Source organism: Heterodontus francisci, chromosome 7 (genome assembly GCF_036365525.1).
Source record: "Heterodontus francisci isolate sHetFra1 chromosome 7, sHetFra1.hap1, whole genome shotgun sequence".
Classification (NCBI taxonomy): Eukaryota; Metazoa; Chordata; class Chondrichthyes; order Heterodontiformes; family Heterodontidae; genus Heterodontus; species Heterodontus francisci.
In genome coordinates this window covers 134,236,217-134,252,887 of record NC_090377.1, presented here as the reverse complement: position 1 = coordinate 134,252,887, position 16,671 = coordinate 134,236,217, and the positions used below count along the sequence as shown (strand labels likewise).

Genomic DNA, 16,671 nt, shown 5'->3' with positions numbered 1-16,671 from the left:
AACTTCATTTGCCAATTATTTGCCCATTCTGCAAGTTTATTAATTTGTCGCAGTCCTCCTCAGTATTGACTGTCCCCCCAATTTGGTGTCATCCGCAAATTTAGAAATTGTGTTTTTGATTCCAACATCCAAATCATTAATGTAAATTGTGAACAGCAGTAGTTCCAGCATTTAGTGGGGTCCTTGTGGAACACCACTTCCCACCTTCTGCCCCTCTGAATAATTACCCTTTATTCGCACGCTCTGCTTTCTGTCTTGAAACTAGCTGGCAATCCATTCTGCCACTTGTCACCTGACTCCACATTCTCTGACCTTATTCATTGGTCTATTATGGGACACCTTATTGAAGGCCTTTTGAAATTCCAGATAAATGATATCTACTGCATTACCATTGTCTACTCTTTCTGTTGCCTCCACAAAAATTTAATAAGGTTGGTCAAGCAAGATTTTCCCTTGCTGACTATTCATTATTGTATTTTTCTTTTTCTAGATGGCCTTCTATTCTTTCCTTTAGTAGGGATTCCCATTATTTTTCCTAACACTGACACAGTGGTTAGCACCGCAGCCTCACAGCTCCAGCGACCCAGGTTCAATTCTAGGTACTGCCTGTGCGGAGTTTGCAAGTTCTCCCTGTGTCTGCGTGGGTTTTCACCGGGTTCTCCGGTTTCCTCCCACATCCAAAGACTTGCAGGTGATAGGTAAATTGCCCATTATAAATTGCCCCTAGTATAGGTAGGTGGTAGGGAAATATAGGGACATGTGGGGATGTGGTAGGAATATGGAATTAGTGTAAGGTTAGTATAAATGGGTGGTTGATGGTCGGCACAGACTCGGTGGGCCGAAGGGCCTGTTTCAGTGCTGTATCTCTAAACTAAACTAAACTTATACTGACTGCTTTCAAATTTCCTGGGCGTGTTCTGACCTCTTCTTAAATATAGGAATTATGTTAACTATTCGCCAGTCTTCCAGCACTACACCTTCTAATGAATTATTTTATATGTGTAGTAATGCCTCTGTTATCACTTCCCTAGATTCTTTTAAAATGTATGGATGCAATCCATCTTAACTAGGGGTTTTATCCTCTTTGAGGTTGATTAAGCTGAGACACTCAATACTCAGAGTGAGTTCTGGGCCTTCAAGTTAGGAGGAGAAAGTGGCCAAAAATAAGGAAATATACACAATTAAATTGTACTTTCTTATATTTCACAGGCAGACCATCCAGCAGTAGAAAGGCCACATATCCAGCAAGCAGGAGGTTCAACTACAGAGCAGAGTGAGTGGAAATGGGTTTCTTTTCTGCAGCAATTTTCTTTCCCTTTCTCTCTTGTAGGCGCTGAATTTTATAGGGATGCAGATCCATCAGTACCAATGCTACCTTGCCCAAAGGAACATTTTGTATGCAAGCCTAGAAAGTGAGCATCAGCAGGCGTTTTGTTCATGGGGGCATTGTGCCTGAGCCTGATCATGCCCCTGCTCACACTTGCAGTGCCTGTAAAGGTCCGGGATCATAACCGGGCATAATGGGCATATTTCCCTCCCCCCACCTTCCTAAAGCATTGTAGTGATAGCTGGATCTACGTAGACCAGGCATTGAACCGGACATTACCCTCAGGGCTTCATGGATCAGTGCCTGAATGATTGATGCATTTTCAACCATGGGATGGTCAAGTGGAAATTTTGGGCTGACTTTAGTGGGCCTTCAAGGGATGGGAATGGAGGCCACTTAATGGCTTCTTCCCACCTCCGCCTCAATTTAATAGAAGGCGGATATTCCTGCCACCGGAGTGAGACACCGCCAGCTATAATCTGGTGGCATTCTAGCAGGGTTGAGGTGTTTCCTCCTTTGGGGGAAATCCAGGGCCCTGAAAGGGCCCCCCCTGGGAAGACCACCCCCACCCTCACCAAGCCTGTCCCACCCCATCGCCAGGGTCTGCCTGAATGGCCTCAGTAACCCTGACCCCACTTACCTCTCTCAGGGTCTCTGACATCCTTGGTACTGCAAGGCCTCCTGCAGTACTGGAAGTGGCCATAGCTTCCTATGGCACTGCAGGTACTGCAGAGCTACTGGCCCCCTGATTGGCCAGCAGCTCTGAAGGCAGGAGCTCAACCCTTAAAGGTGTGGTGGGCAGTTAGTTGCCTGCCCCAGGTGGAATTGCAGCGGGGTCCGACGGAGGGTCAAGGTGGGGTCTCCCCCCTACGTTCTGGCCCGCTGCCGAAACCCCTGTCACCAGGACAAAATTCAGTCCTTTGACTCTGAGCTAGCGCGATACTTAAGGTACTGTTCTGTTGCACCATTTTTGTTTTAATATGCTCCACTGAAAGCTGGGGTACAGTACCAGGATGCCAGCCAATACCTCACACAACTGGCCATTCCTCATTCTCCCTTCCTTGCCCAGAGGCACTGAGGTCAACTTGTCAGCCCTTACTGAAATGGACTAACACAGCACAGACCATCAATCAAACTCATGAGCTAGTTGACCACCTTAAACATCCACACTTTCAATCACTGGCACACAGTGGCAGCAGTATGTACCATCTACAAGATGCACTGCAGCAACTCACCTAGGGTCCTTCAACAGCACCTTCCAAACCAGTGACCTCTACCACCTGGAAGGAAATGGGTAATGGGTGCATGGGAACACCACCACCTGCAAGTTCCCCTCCAAGTCACACACCATCCTGACTTGGGAATATATCAACGTTCCTTCATCTTCACTGGACCAAAATCCTGAAACTCCCTCATAACAGCACTGTGGGAGTACCTTCACACACGGACTGAAGCAGCTCACCACCATCTTCTCAAGGGCAATTAGGGATGGGCAATAAATTCTGGCCTTGCCAGCGAGGCCCACATCTTGTGAATGAAAAAAAATACTAATTTATCTTTTATTCTTAACCTGTTTTTCAGGTTCACATGCCATGGCCAATCTGCACAGAGCTATGACAGCAATGAGTATGGAACCTACACAAGGTAATACCAACTATTTTGATTTTTCAAACTATGTGGCGCACTGCTTCCCTATTTTATTATCTATTTTCTTCTTAGTTTAGATCTCACTATAGGCCACAGACTCCGATTGAGGGGAGAAACCAGTATGACCTGCCTGTATAGGTGTTATGGGTGTGAGGCTTTGTATGGGATATTATGTATGGGATATTATGATTACGCAACCAACTTTGAAGCAGGCAGTCTGGGTTGCTCTCTAATGATTTTTGTAACTGCAAAATTGTTGCATTGGATCTCACATTTAAAAGACAATGCTGCCTGCAAGCACAAGTGGGTCAACCTGGAGTTGCGCCCCTACCAAACTGGTTTTGGAAAGGGCAACAAATAGCAACCCTACCTGCTCCCATCCCTTCACTAATATCACTCTGAGAGGCTGGATCGAACAAAGATTTGTGCAGGTACAGATCAACAATGCTCTCAGCTGTACAAGTAGTGTGGCCCAGCCACAAAATATAAAAGTGGAGTAAATCGGAGAAAATGTGCAGTCTCAAAAGAAAAACAGAAATATTGGGACTCTTTCCAAGTCCGATTTCACCACCTGAATTCGTGTCTGTTACTGCTGAAGATCTCTGCATTCATGGGTACGTGAATTCTGCACAGCATGACACATTAAATGTATATTTAGCAAGACTTTTTTTTTCTGTTTAATCACTTCATATTCCCATTCAGTTTTTTTGGATAAGAATTTTTAGGAACAGCAAATAGCTATTCGGCCTAACAAACCTGTTACTGTTTAATACATCAATTCCAACAACCTCTTTTTCCTCTTTGCAAAATCCAACTAGCATTCTCTTGAACCCATTTATACTCTTCATCAATCGGCTTTCCAGAGGCTCAGTTTCCTCTTTGGGTTTGAGCTCGCGTATGAATGAATTGGGAATTAAGGGTAGGAATTTTGTAACATTTATTAAGTGGATGATGGCTTCTGGAAGTAAATGTTTCTGGTACACAGACTTTTTTTTTTTGCTTGTTAACAGCTCAAGTGCTAATTAACTCAGAGTTACTTCATTCCCACACCACATTAATACCTTCCATTTAAACCTAGCTTGAGGGTCAGGCAGAGTTCCAGTGGAGGCAGAGCAGGAGAATTTGCCTGAACAAGGCCCTAGACTTAATGATCACTGTAACTTCAGTGCTGGTGTTGATCCATTTTAGATATGTTTGATATTGACTGGCGCGGACATGATGGGCTGAAGAGCCTGTTTCTGTGCTGTATAGCTCTATGACTCTAAGAGTAGCAAAAGGCAAAGACAGTGACTTGGGTATTTAGAGGCCACAGATGACTATCTTTATGGACATACTACTACCCAGCGCAGCACAACTACGATCAACAGTCATCTGTTTGGACCTCAGTGATGGGCAGTGTGTGAGGAGAAGTCCCCATCATCAGACTTGCAGCTAAACATCCATATGTCAGTCTCAGTTGAAATGAAACACCAAAAATCTGGTGTTTCCAGACACCAATGGGTCAAGTGGATTGGATTCACAGCTGGCTCACTGAGGTTTCAAGTGCCTTTGCACTATGTTTCACCATACATCAAATTCAGTGGCAAGGCAGCACCAGCTGGAGAGCAGACTCAATGTTACCAGTTGTGTGGGATTCTCCCAAACAAAAGGCACCATTGACTTTACTCATGTTGCACCTCCCATTTTTGGATACAGAAGGTTCTTCAATATTCCGATGGTATGTAACTTGCTGGCAATAATTCTATAAGTTAATGTTTGTTTTCTGGGAGTTGCTCATAAGCACACAGGGCCCTGGGGAATCTGATTGAGAGAGAGGAAATGAGACACATCGCAGTTCATGCATCTGAAGGATCTGCCTTTCATCACTCACCCTGTGAAGTTGAAATCACAAAGCAGTTCAGCAGCCCTCGATATTCACATCTCAATTGCCGTATTCTAAAGAGGAGCAAATGGTTACCCATAATCAGTGGCTGACTCACTTTCTTTTTCTTTCTTTTGGGCCTCCTTATCTCGAGAGACAATGGATACGCGCCTGGAGGTGGTCAGTGGTGTGTGGAGCAGCGCCTGGAGTGGCTATAAAGGCCAATTCTAGAGTGACAGGCTCTTCCACAGGTGCTGCAGAGAAATTTGTTTGTCGGGGCTGTTACACAGTTGGCTCTCCCCTTGCGCCTCTGTCTTTTTTCCTGCCAACTACTAAGTCTCTTCGACTCGCCACATTTTAGTCCCGTCTTTATGGCTGCCCGCCAGCTCTGGCAAACGCTGGCAACTGACTCCCACGACTTGTGATCAATGTCACACGATTTCATGTCGCGTTTGCAGACGTCTTTATAGCGGAGACATGGACGGCCGGTGGGTCTGATACCAGTGGCGAGCTCGCTGTACAATGTGTCTTTGGGGATCCTGCCATCTTCCATGCGGCTCACATGGCCAAGCCATCTCAAGCGCCGCTGACTCAGTAGTGTGTATAAGCTGGGGGTGTTGGCCGCTTCAAGGACTTCTGTGTTGGAGATATAGTCCTGCCACCTGATGCCAAGTATTCTCCGAAGGCAGCGAAGATGGAATGAATTGAGACGTCGCTCTTGGCTGGCATACGTTGTCCAGGCCTCGCTGCCGTAGAGCAAGGTACTGAGGACACAGGCCTGATACACTCGGACTTTTGTGTTCCGTGTCAGTGCGCCATTTTTCCACACTCTCTTGGCCAGTCTGGACATAGCAGTGGAAGCCTTACCCATGCGCTTGTTGATTTCTGCATCTAGAGACAGGTTACTGGTGATAGTTGAGCCTAGGTAGGTGAACTCTTGAACCACTTCCAGAGCGTGGTCGCCAATATTGATGGATGGAGCATTTCTGACGTCCTGCCCCATGATGTTCGTTTTCTTGAGGCTGATGGTTAGGCCAAATTCATTGCAGGCAGACGCAAACCTGTCGATGAGACTCTGCAGGCACTCTTCAGTGTGAGATGTTAAAGCAGCATCGTCAGCAAAGAGGAGTTCTCTGATGAGGACTTTCCGTACATTGTACTTCGCTCTTAGACGGGCAAGGTTGAACAACCTGCCCCCTGATCTTGTGTGGAGGAAAATTCCTTCTTCAGAGGATTTGAACGCATGTGAAAGCAGCAGGGAGAAGAAAATCCCAAAAAGTGTGGGTGCGAGAACACAGCCCTGTTTCACACCACTCAGGATAGGAAAGGGCTCTGATGAGGAGCCACCATGTTGAATTGTGCCTTTCATATTGTCATGGAATGAGGTGATGATACTTAGTAGCTTTGGTGGACATCCGATCTTTTCTAGTAGTCTGAAGAGACCACGTCTGCTGACGAGGTCAAAGGCTTTGGTGAGATCAATGAAAGCAATGTAGAGGGGCATCTGTTGTTCACGGCATTTCTCCTGTATCTGACGAAGGGAGAACAGCATGTCAATGGTCGATCTCTCTGCACGAAAGCCACACTGTGCCTCAGGGTAGACGCGCTCGGCCAGCTTCTGGAGCCTGTTCAGAGCAACTCAAGCAAAGACTTTCCCCACTATGCTGAGCAGGGAGATTCCACGGTAGTTGTTGCAGTCACCGCGGTCACCTTTGTTTTTATAGAGGGTGATGATGTTGGCATCGCGCATGTCCTGGGGTACTGCTCCCTCGTCCCAGCACAGGCATAGCAGTTCATGTAGTGCTGAGAGTATAGCAGGCTTGGCACTCTTGATTATTTCAGGGGTAATGCTGTCCTTCCCAGGGGCTTTTCCGCTGGCTAGGGAATCAATGGCATCACTGAGTTCCGATTTGGTTGGCTGTATGTCCAGCTCATCCATGACTGGTAGAGGCTGGGCTGCATTGAGGGCAGTCTCAGTGACAGCATTCTCCCTGGAGTACAGTTCTAGGTAGTGCTCAACCCAGCGGTCCATCTGTTTGCGTTGGTCAGTGATTATGTCCCCCGATTTAGATTTGAGGGGGGTGATCTTCTTGATGGTTGGCCCAAGAGTTCTCTTCATGCCATCATACATTCCTCTGATGTTTCCGGTGTCTGAGGCCAGCTGAATATGACTGCATAGGTGTTGCCAGTAGTCGTTTGCGCAACGCCTAGCTGTTCTTTGTGCAGTGCTTCTGGCTGCTTTAAGTGCTGCGGATGTTAAATCGCTGGGGGCTTTCTTGTAGTTCAAAAGTGCAATGCGCTTAGCGGCTATGACAGGTTCCAGCTCTTCATTATGAGATTGAAACCAGTCTGCATTTCTCTTCGCACTTTTGCCGTAGGTGGTCAAAGCTGACTCATAGATGGCGTCTCTGATGTGGGCCCACTTGGTCTCAGCATCCCCTGTGGGAGTGTTTTGAAGGGCTGTTACAAGTGAATTTAGAAATTTTTGTAACAGCTGTGGGTGAGAAATTCTGCTCGTGTTGATGCGCGGGTGGCCCTTCTGCTTGGAATGATGCAACTTCTTTGGTCTGCGTCTAACCTTGCTGCACACCAGGGAGTGGTCGGTGTCGCAGTCCGCACTGTGGAAGCTGCGTGTGATTTGAACACTGTTTAAGGCGGCTCGCCTTGTGACAATGAGGTCTAGCTGGTGCCAATGACGTGATCTTGGGTGCCTCCATGAAACCTGGTGACAGGGTTTAGTGTGAAAGAATGAGTTGGTGATGCAGAGGTTATGATAGGTACACAACTCAAGCAGTCTCTGCCCGTTCTCATTCATCCTTCCAACGCCATAGCGCCCAAGGCAGGAGGGCCATGAGTCATGGTCGGCCCCAACCCTGGCATTAAAGTCCCCCAGCAGGAATAGGTGTTCGGTGTTGGGGATGCTGCTAATGATGTTATGGAGTTGTTCATAGAACTGGCCTTTAGCTTCAGGTGGGGAGCAGAGTGTTGGAGCATAGATGCTGAGTAGGTGTACTGGACCAGAGGTGGTGAGCAGTCGGATGGACAGTATGCGTTCCGAGCCATTTGAGGGAGGCTCTATCATGCTGAGCAAGGAGTTTCTGATGGCGAAGCCCACTCCATGCTGTCTTGGTTCTTCAGGGTCCCTGCCCTGCCAGAAGAAGGTGTAGTCTTGCTCTGCTAGAGAGCCACTCGCGGTGAGGCGAGTCTCCTGAAGTGCTGCAATGTCCACATTGAATCTACTGAGCTCGTTGTTAATGATGGCGGTCTTCCGAGAATCGTTGATTTGTGTAAGGTCTTCCGACAGGCCAGGACACATAGTTCTGACGTTCCAGCTTGCAAAGCGAAGGGCTGGTACCTTCTTTCCTTTTTTCATGTTGTTTGGTGCGGTGTATCAGTCCACCTTTCGGGCAATGACCCTGAGCTCCAAGCACCCATTGAAGCAGGCAGACTGTGGCGGGACAGAACCTTATTGACCGGGGGCTGCCCGGTTTGAGGCGGGCGGTAGCTGTCCAGTGAGGTGCAATGACCTCTCCCACTGACAAAGGCAACCCGTGGCGCCCAGTTTCTACGCCAATTTATCTGGACTTATAACCCGTAACTGCTGCCTTCCGTGTTGTTTTAGTCGCTGTGAGGCAACTATGGAGTGACCTCTCCATGGCGCACGCCTGGGCGAATTTATGGAGGTTGAGAGTTGCCCAGTCGTCAAAACCCCCCTCTCGGCCTTTCTGGTGTTTGTTTATCTGATTTTAATCAAGTTATTTTAAAAATGTAAATATGTATATAAAGAGGGCCTGAGTAATAAAGGTACATTTCTGGTACATGTTTCTGGGCTGGTTCTGATTCCAGTCGATGATACAGGGTATCGAAATTGTGTGACTGCTTTTCTCGTCCTGGCTGTGTGAAATTTATGTTACATGTAAAACCCACACAAGATGTCACAGGATGAGCTCACGGGCTTGTTATGCATACTGTTGCTACATGCTGTGTTTCACGTGCAGTACAAACACTGCTTTGAAGTTACTGAAAATGATTACCACGGTGAAGATTTCAGATTATCATTGTACAAACCAGAAGTGTTGTTGCCTCTGCATTCCACTGAATGCTGAAGTGTGTAGAGCACTAGGGTATGCAGTAAGTTAATCACTAGCCTTTGAATTTGGGCCTGGGTTCAAATCCAGTCCAGCCTCACTTTTCTGGCTCTAAGGATCCAACGTGCCATGAGTTTAGGCAGTCTTGATGCAATCCATCATGGACATGGGTGCACTGCCCAAACAGTACTAATCCAGACTCGCAGGTCTTGAAATGGAAAACTGTCACCCTGATCCTGTCAGGGCAATCTTTTGAGGGTGGGACTGAGGTACATTCTGGAGCAGTGCAGAGAGATCTTTACTCTGTATCTAACTCTTTTTTGTTTTGTTTTAAGGGAATCACATTCAACTCCTCTTGGTGCTTCTCTATTTCGTTCCCACAGACAAGTCCGCCCTCTTGTACATTCAATGCCATGTCCAAGAGTTAATGGGATACGTCAAGACTCTCTGCTCCTGCAGTCCTCTCTATCTAACCCTTTTTTTTTTTATAAGGTGGCCTTTATACCCCAGGCCCCTTTTATATATTTCATGTCGAGGGGGCCTTTATTACTCAGGCCCTCTTTATATACATATTTATATTTTTAAAATAACTTGATTAAAATCAGATAAATAAACAAATAATTCAAATTAAAATGCCATTCTCGGCATCGACGATGCACTCCAGTCCCTGCAGTGCCCACCGATCGCGGAAGGCCTCAAGCGTACCAGCGGACACCGCATGCTCCTTCTCCAGGGACACCCGGGCGCGAACGTACCCGCGGAAGAGGGGCAGGCAATCAGGGAGAACAGACCCCCCCGACAGCCCGCAGCCTGAATTGCCACCTTGGCCAGGCCCAGGAGCAGACCGACGAGGAGATCCGCCTCCCGGCCCACGCCCCTCTGCACCGGATACCCAAAGATCAGGAGCGTGGGGCTGAAGTGCAACCAAAACCTGAGGAGCAGCCCATTCAAATACTCAAACAGGGGCTGCAACCTCGCACACTCCAGAGATACATGGAACACGGACTCGTCCAGGCCGCAGAAAGTACAGGCGGCCTGGGAGTCTGTAAACCTGCTTACAAGTCTATTGCACGGGACTGCCCTGTGCAACACCCTCCACCCCAGGTCCCCAATGCAAAGGGGGAGGTCTCCCACGTAGAGAGACCTCCATCGGGTTGCCCCTCACCGCCAGATGGCAACGCGGACCGCCAGGGCGTGTCCGGCTGGCAGACGAGGGCGAGGAAGTGGAGAGTGTGCAGGAACAGCCCGTACAGGAAACCCTCTGCGCCGATTGGAATGGCACAGAGGGTATTCCCGAGAGGCGGCTCAGGTTGTGCGGGACCGGCTCCCGAGGAGGGAGCAGTTCCGGCTGAGCGGGGTTCAGCTCGGCCGGGAGCGCTCTTCTCTCCCGATCCCCCTCGCCACCCGCAGTGAGGGGCGTCCCCGGCGCTTCGGCTACTCCTCCACCCGCTGGTCCGTCCCTGGAGTCAGCCGCCTGGACAGCCAAAGCGCTCTCCTCCGCCGGCGGGGGAGCGCCCTGACTGGAGGCAACCATGTTCCAGACTGAGAATAGATCCCGGTAAAAGGCATGCGACTCCCTCAGAGAGGCGTGGCTAACGGTCTCCGCTGGGAGCTGCGTGTCGGCTTGAAGGCAGTGAAACTGGCGGAAAAAATACGTCGCCAGCGCACACCAACTGGGAGGACGCTCGACGTACAGGTATCTCTGCAGGGTCCGAAGGCGGAGGTTTGCAGCCTGGGTGCAGACACACACCAGCGACAGGCTGCCCTCCTCGATCGGGAGACTCAGGACCGTGGCAGAGACCCAGTGTTTCCTCTTGCCCCAGAAGAAATCGACGAGTTTCTTCTGGATCTTGGTGGCGAATGCAGGGGGTGGGACCAAAGTGACCAACCAGTACCACAGCATCGAGGCCACCAGTTGGCTTATGACCAGCGCTCGGCCCCTGTAGGAAAGCACTCTGAGCAGTCCGGTCCAGCGCCCCAGTCGAGTGGTGACTCTCGCCTCCAATTCCTGCCAGTTTGCCGGCCAGGCTTCCTCAGCGGGGCTAAGGTGGACTCCCAGATAGAGGAGGTGCATGGTGCTCCATGGGAAAGGTGTCAACTCCTCCAGCAGGGAGTCCACCCGCCACTGACCCACCAGGATTCCGGAACATTTCTCCCAATTGATCCTCGCGAAGGACGCGGCAGAAAAGGTCTGCTGGCAGTCGCGCATCCTCTGCAAGTCAACGGGATCTGTGACCGGGAGGAGCACGTCGTTAGCGTAAGCCGAGAGGACGACCCGCGTGGCTGGCTTGCGCGGAGCCAATCTCGTCAACATCCTGCGAAGCAGGCACAGGAAGGACTCCACGCAGATGGTGTACAATTGTCATGGGGCATCCGTGACACACTCCTCTCCCAAAGCTAAGGTGCGCCGTCAAGGACCCGTTTACCTTGACTAGACACTCTGCGGCGACGTATAAAATGCGGCCCGAGTCCGAAAGCGCGCAGAGTCCCGAAAAGGTATTCGTGATCCACCCTGTCGAACGCCTTCTCCTGATCAAGGGAGAGAAAGGCGACCGACTGACCAGTCCTCTGGGAAAGATGGATCAGATCCCGGACCAGGTGGATACTGTCCTGGATGGACCGGCCCGGGACCGTGCAGGACTGGTTGGGGTGGATCACGTGGGCCAGCACGGAGCCCAGGCAGGTAGACATAGCCCGGGCACAGATCTTATAATTCGTGCTGAGGAGGGAGACCGGATGCCAGTTTTTAAACAGGCGGAGATCGCCCCTCTTCGGCAGCAGGACGATGATTGCCCTGCGCCACGAGAGAGGCATCTCCCCGGTCCCCAGGCATTCCCCCAGGACCCGTGTATAATCATCCCCCAGGATGTCCCAGAACACCTTCAGGAACTGCATGGTCAGCCTGTCCAGCCCTGGGGATTTGCCCCTCGAGAGCTGGTGCAGGGCGCCGGTCAGCTCCGCCAACGTGAGCGGAGCCTCCAATCCTTCGGCGCCCTCTGGGTTGACCTGCGGCAGGTCCTCCCACAAAACTCTGCGCGCGTCCTCACTGGACGGATCCAGAGAGAACTACGCACTGTAATAAGTACGGACCAGGAGGCCCATTCCCTCCGGATCCGTGATGGAGGCTCCGTAGTCGGCCAGCAGCTCTATGAGCTGCTTATGGACCCCCTGCCATTTTACCAGCGAGTAGAAGAAGGGTGAGGCACGGTCCAAATCTTCCAGGATCCAGATTCGCGACCTCATGTACGCACTTCGGGACCCTATGAGCTGCAGGTCCCTCAGCGCGTCCTTCTTCTCTTTGTACGTCCACAACAGCAGGCGGGACTCCAAGTTGAGCACCTCCCTCTCTAGGCGCCCGATCTCGGCTTCCCTCCTCTTGGTCGACCCCTTCGCATACTCCTGACAGAAGACGCGGATGTGAGTCTTGCCCTAGCCTCAAGGAGGGGAAGCCACCCTGCTTCCTTCTCCAGTCGGCCCAGAATCGACGGAACGAGTCCAGGAATCGCTCGTCCACCAGAAGCCGGTTGTTAAATTGCCAGTACGCGGACCCCACCCGCTTGCGGAGCGGAGTGAACTCCACCCACACCAGGTGGTGGTCCGAGCACGGCACCAGCCGCATGGAGGCTGCCGAGACGTGGGAGACGTATGCCTGCGAAAAGTAAAGGCGGTCGATTCGGGACCCTCCTCCTCAAGACCTCCACGTGAAGGCGCTGGAGTCGGGCTGGAGATTCCGCCAGACGTCCACCACGTTGAGGGAGTTGATCACTTCCCCCAACTTCTCCACCAACGCTTGGCCGCACTGGGGACCAGAGCGATCCCCCACCACTAGGGTACAGTGAAAATCCCCCCCAAAGATGATGCACTCGCCGCTATCGATGGAGCTCAAGAGAGCGGACACTTCTTCAAAGAAGCGCGCTTGCAACGCGCTGGGCCTGGGCACGTACACGTTCACAAAGTGGAGCGGCACACTACCCAGGCGAACGGTGAGGTGGAGCAAGCGGCCTGGCACTACCTCCTTGACCCCCAAGATCTCCAGCTGAAAAGTCGGGGCCATCAAGATAGCCACCCCACTAGAAATAGGGGTGAAGTGACTCATGTAGACCCCACCATGCCACTCCAGGAGCCAGGTGGCTTCGTCTCCCGGAACGGTGTGGGTTACCTGCAGAAAGCTCACCGCATATCTCCCTTCCCTGAGGACTGAGAGATTGTGAAATCTGTGGTGAGACCACCTGCTGCCATTGATGTTGAGGCTGGCTTTGGTTATCTTCATGTCAAAGGTAATTAAAACCCGTCACCAACACCTCACTGTGAGGAGGGAGTGGAAGTGCACCTGGCTTTCCACTCCCCTAGCAACCCATTGAGGAACGCATTAAATCGGCACCTCTCAACCAGTTTCACGCCTGCGCCCTTGCCCGCTTTCTTGAGGGCAGCACGGACAGACTGAATGATCAGCGCCAGACTCGACCAACGGCCGAGGGCCAGCTGAACTTTATTGCGGCAACCCCTGCACGTCGTGGGGATGAGAGGAGACTCGGTGGGGGGCACGAGGGGCTCCACCACCTCACTGGCATTGGAATCAAGGTCGTCCTCTGTGACCCACACCGAATCCCCATCCTCCTCCGGGTTATCACCGCCAGTGGCCGACACACCCACCACACACTGTGGGGTGGACATCCCGGCCGCGCCAGCTGGTCCCGCCTCCGTCACGATCCCACCCTCAGGATCGATGGCGGAGGAGTCCTCTCTGGGTTCTCAGATGGAACAGGAGCCTGTGGGCACCAGCGGTTCAGGATCCCCTCCCCAGGCCAATCAGTGGTCCAGGCGAGATGAAAGTGCCCGACTCCAGAAATCCAGCCGGAGCTGGGACTGGAGGCGGACAGAGGAGGCCATCTCCTGCCCCGCCATCACCCACAGACCCAGCAATTGGAGCAGAATTTTCAATTTTATCTGGGTCGGGCGTCTCCTGGTTGGTGACAGATTTTGGCTGGGAGGGCCGACCCTTTGGGGCCTTGCCCTCCCCTCCACTTAGGGCACCCAACCAGTGGCAGTGGCAGAATGGGCGGCGTCCCCAGGCTCCCCAACCACAAGCAGGCCCCCACTTACTCCTCCAGGAGGGGCCTCATATACAGGGGCCTTCCCCTCCCCTCCATCCTGAGGGGTAGGGAGCTCCTGCCCAGACTTTGCAGCCTTGATGATGATGGTGGCAGGGGGAACCTGGGGACCCGAAACAGGAAATGGTTCCCCTCCAACAGATGGGCCCTGTGTTACTTCTGTGGAGGGGTGCCTTCTCGTTTTCCCAGTTGGGTGCAGAGGCTCAGAGAGCTCCATGTCATCAGAGGCCTCCACCTCCACACCCTCCTTTTTTTTAGTCAGCCTGGGCCTGAGCCCAGCCCTGGGGCATGTAGGCTCCCCGGGAATGGGCCTTGGGCTAAGCTCAAGCTCAGGTTGTGTTAATGTGTCCAGGGGACGCGTCTCTTGATGTTTATTTTTCCTCCGCGCCTTCCTTCCACCTGGACGGGCACTCCCCACCCCCGCCGGAGGCCATGAAGATCACAGCCTCCAGAACCGACTGAATGGTGTCTGGTGGAGGTGTAGGGGGAGTGGGAGGTGGTGCAGCGGCGCCACCCTGGGCCGCCGTGGTGGAGTTGGCAGCCGGGAGGTTGGGGCAGTTCTTACGAACATACCCCACCCCCTTGCAGACATGCACTGTGCCCCGTCCAAGGTCCAGAAGATGCGGTAGGCCGTCCCCTGGAACTCTACATTGAAATGGCCATCTGTGACCTCCTCCCGCACAAGCTGCAAGAATAGCTGGCGGCGGAAGGAGTACACGTGCCCGAGGCTGTTCACCCGAAGACCGAGCGGGACTGGGGTGAGACCCGTCTTTACTTCCCCCAGATGGTGCAGGTGGGGAAGGAGGAGCTCACCAGGAACGAAGGGTGGGACATTCAATAGAATGATCCTTTGCGCAGTGGCCTCCAGGGGGTTCATTGGCAGAAAGGTCCCGCCCACAGTGAGCCCCTTGCACAGAGCCAGGGACACCGCCCGCTCGGTCTTCAGGAAAAACACCGCCTTCCCGTACATTTTTGAGGCAGCAACAATGGCCGAAGGGCCGATTACGTCGGCCATTGCCTTTACGAATGCCTCGATTGACATGTTTGGGTGGACGTAGCTTTTGACCCCATGCTTCGATGTTATTAATGCAAATGGTGCCGGGGCAACAGGTGCAGCTGCAGCAGCAGCATCTGTGCAAGAAGGCCCCGCCACCAGTGAAGAGGGGCTTGCCATAGGGTTGCAGAGCTACGCCCACCCCCAAGAAACAAAGCATACGACAGTTTTCTGTTTAACACAAGCAATATGATGGGGCGGGGATGGGAGCAGAGGAGGATAGGGCTGAAAAGGACAAGGAGAGGAGAGGATATGTGACCAAGTGATGGAAGGGAGAGAACAGTTGTGAGGATGTTACAGTTCAATTGGTGGTTGGAGCATCTTGTTGCAGAGTCTACAGTCCAGTCTTCCAGTTCGGGGAGGATTCTTCGCCTGGGTCAGCTGGAGCCGCCCGGTTCTCTTCCTTTTCTGCTGTTATATAAAGATTGTCTTCAGCTGGACAGCTCCAGCCATCCCGAGCCACACATTTGGGGGTGGGGAGGGAGCCCCCTTTGTGCAGGATGGAAGATAAACACAAAGAGCAAGTACAGGGGCTCCCATAAGCATTTGGCAGCCCCACCCCTGGATCTACCGGTGCCTCCTCCCTCCCCCAACAGTCCAAACAACAAACAGTTCTCTGGTGCTCCAACACCCACCTCTCCAAAATGACTTGCAAGTCTTCTTAGTCTTGAAAAAGTGCAACAGTTCCACAACAAATGCAGCTGTCTCCACTCTACAGTCACCTCTTTGCAGTTACTCCACTCTGCTCTCTCCTCTCCAGTTGCAGATGCAGCTGCTCCTCCTGATTGCAGGCAGAAAGTGCTTCCCAAATTGCTCAGCCAATCCCAATGCTGTACCTGTTCTGGGAGTGTTTAATGGAACAATGTAGCGGGATCTTTACTTTGTATCTAACCCTTTTTTTCTTTTTCTCTGGAAGTTAGAGAACATTATTGTAAACAAAAGGGAGTTTACTCTGTATCTAACCCCCATTTTTTTTTTAGCTGGCCTTTATACCCCAGGCACCTTTTATATATTCCATGTCGAGGGGGCCTTTATTCCTCAGGCCCCCTTCAGATACATTTAAAAAAAAACTTTATTAAAATCAAATAAACAAAAAAACTCAAATTAAAATGCCATTCTCGGCGACGATGATGCACTCTAGTCCCTGCGGTGCCCACCGGTCTCGGAAGGCCTCAAGCGTACCAGTGGACACCGCATGCTCCTTCTCCAGGTACACCCGGCGCGAACGTAACCGCAGAAGAGGGGCAGGCAATCGGAGGGGACGGACCCCCTGACGGCCCGCAGCCTGGACCTGTGAATTGCCACCTTGGCCAGGCCCAGGAGCAGACCGACAAGGAGATCCTCCTCCCGACCCACGCCCCTCCGCACCGGGTGCCCAAAGATCAGGAGCGTGGGAATGAAGTGCAGCCAGAACTTGAGGAGCAGCCTCTTCAGATACTCAAACAGGGGCTGCAACCTCACACACTCCGTATATATGTGAAACATGGACTCGTCCAGGCTGCAGAAAGTACAGGCGGTCTGGGAGTCCGTGAACCTACTTAAAAGTCTATTGCACTGGACTGCCCTGTGCAGCACTCTCCACC

The 16,671-nt window shown here is 51.9% G+C and overlaps 1 protein-coding gene across 2 annotated transcripts in view; it reads left to right on the top strand.

The window, feature by feature from the left end:
* The window catches only part of LOC137371792 (caspase-8-like), a 76,622-nt gene that overhangs the window by 24,377 nt on the left and 35,574 nt on the right, over nt 1-16,671 (top strand). For both annotated transcript variants that reach the window (XM_068034671.1, XM_068034670.1), the window contains exons 6-7: nt 1,210-1,273; nt 2,909-2,971. In XM_068034671.1, the coding sequence (XP_067890772.1) occupies nt 1,210-1,273; nt 2,909-2,971 (127 nt within the window). The remainder of the gene's footprint in view (nt 1-1,209; nt 1,274-2,908; nt 2,972-16,671) is intronic.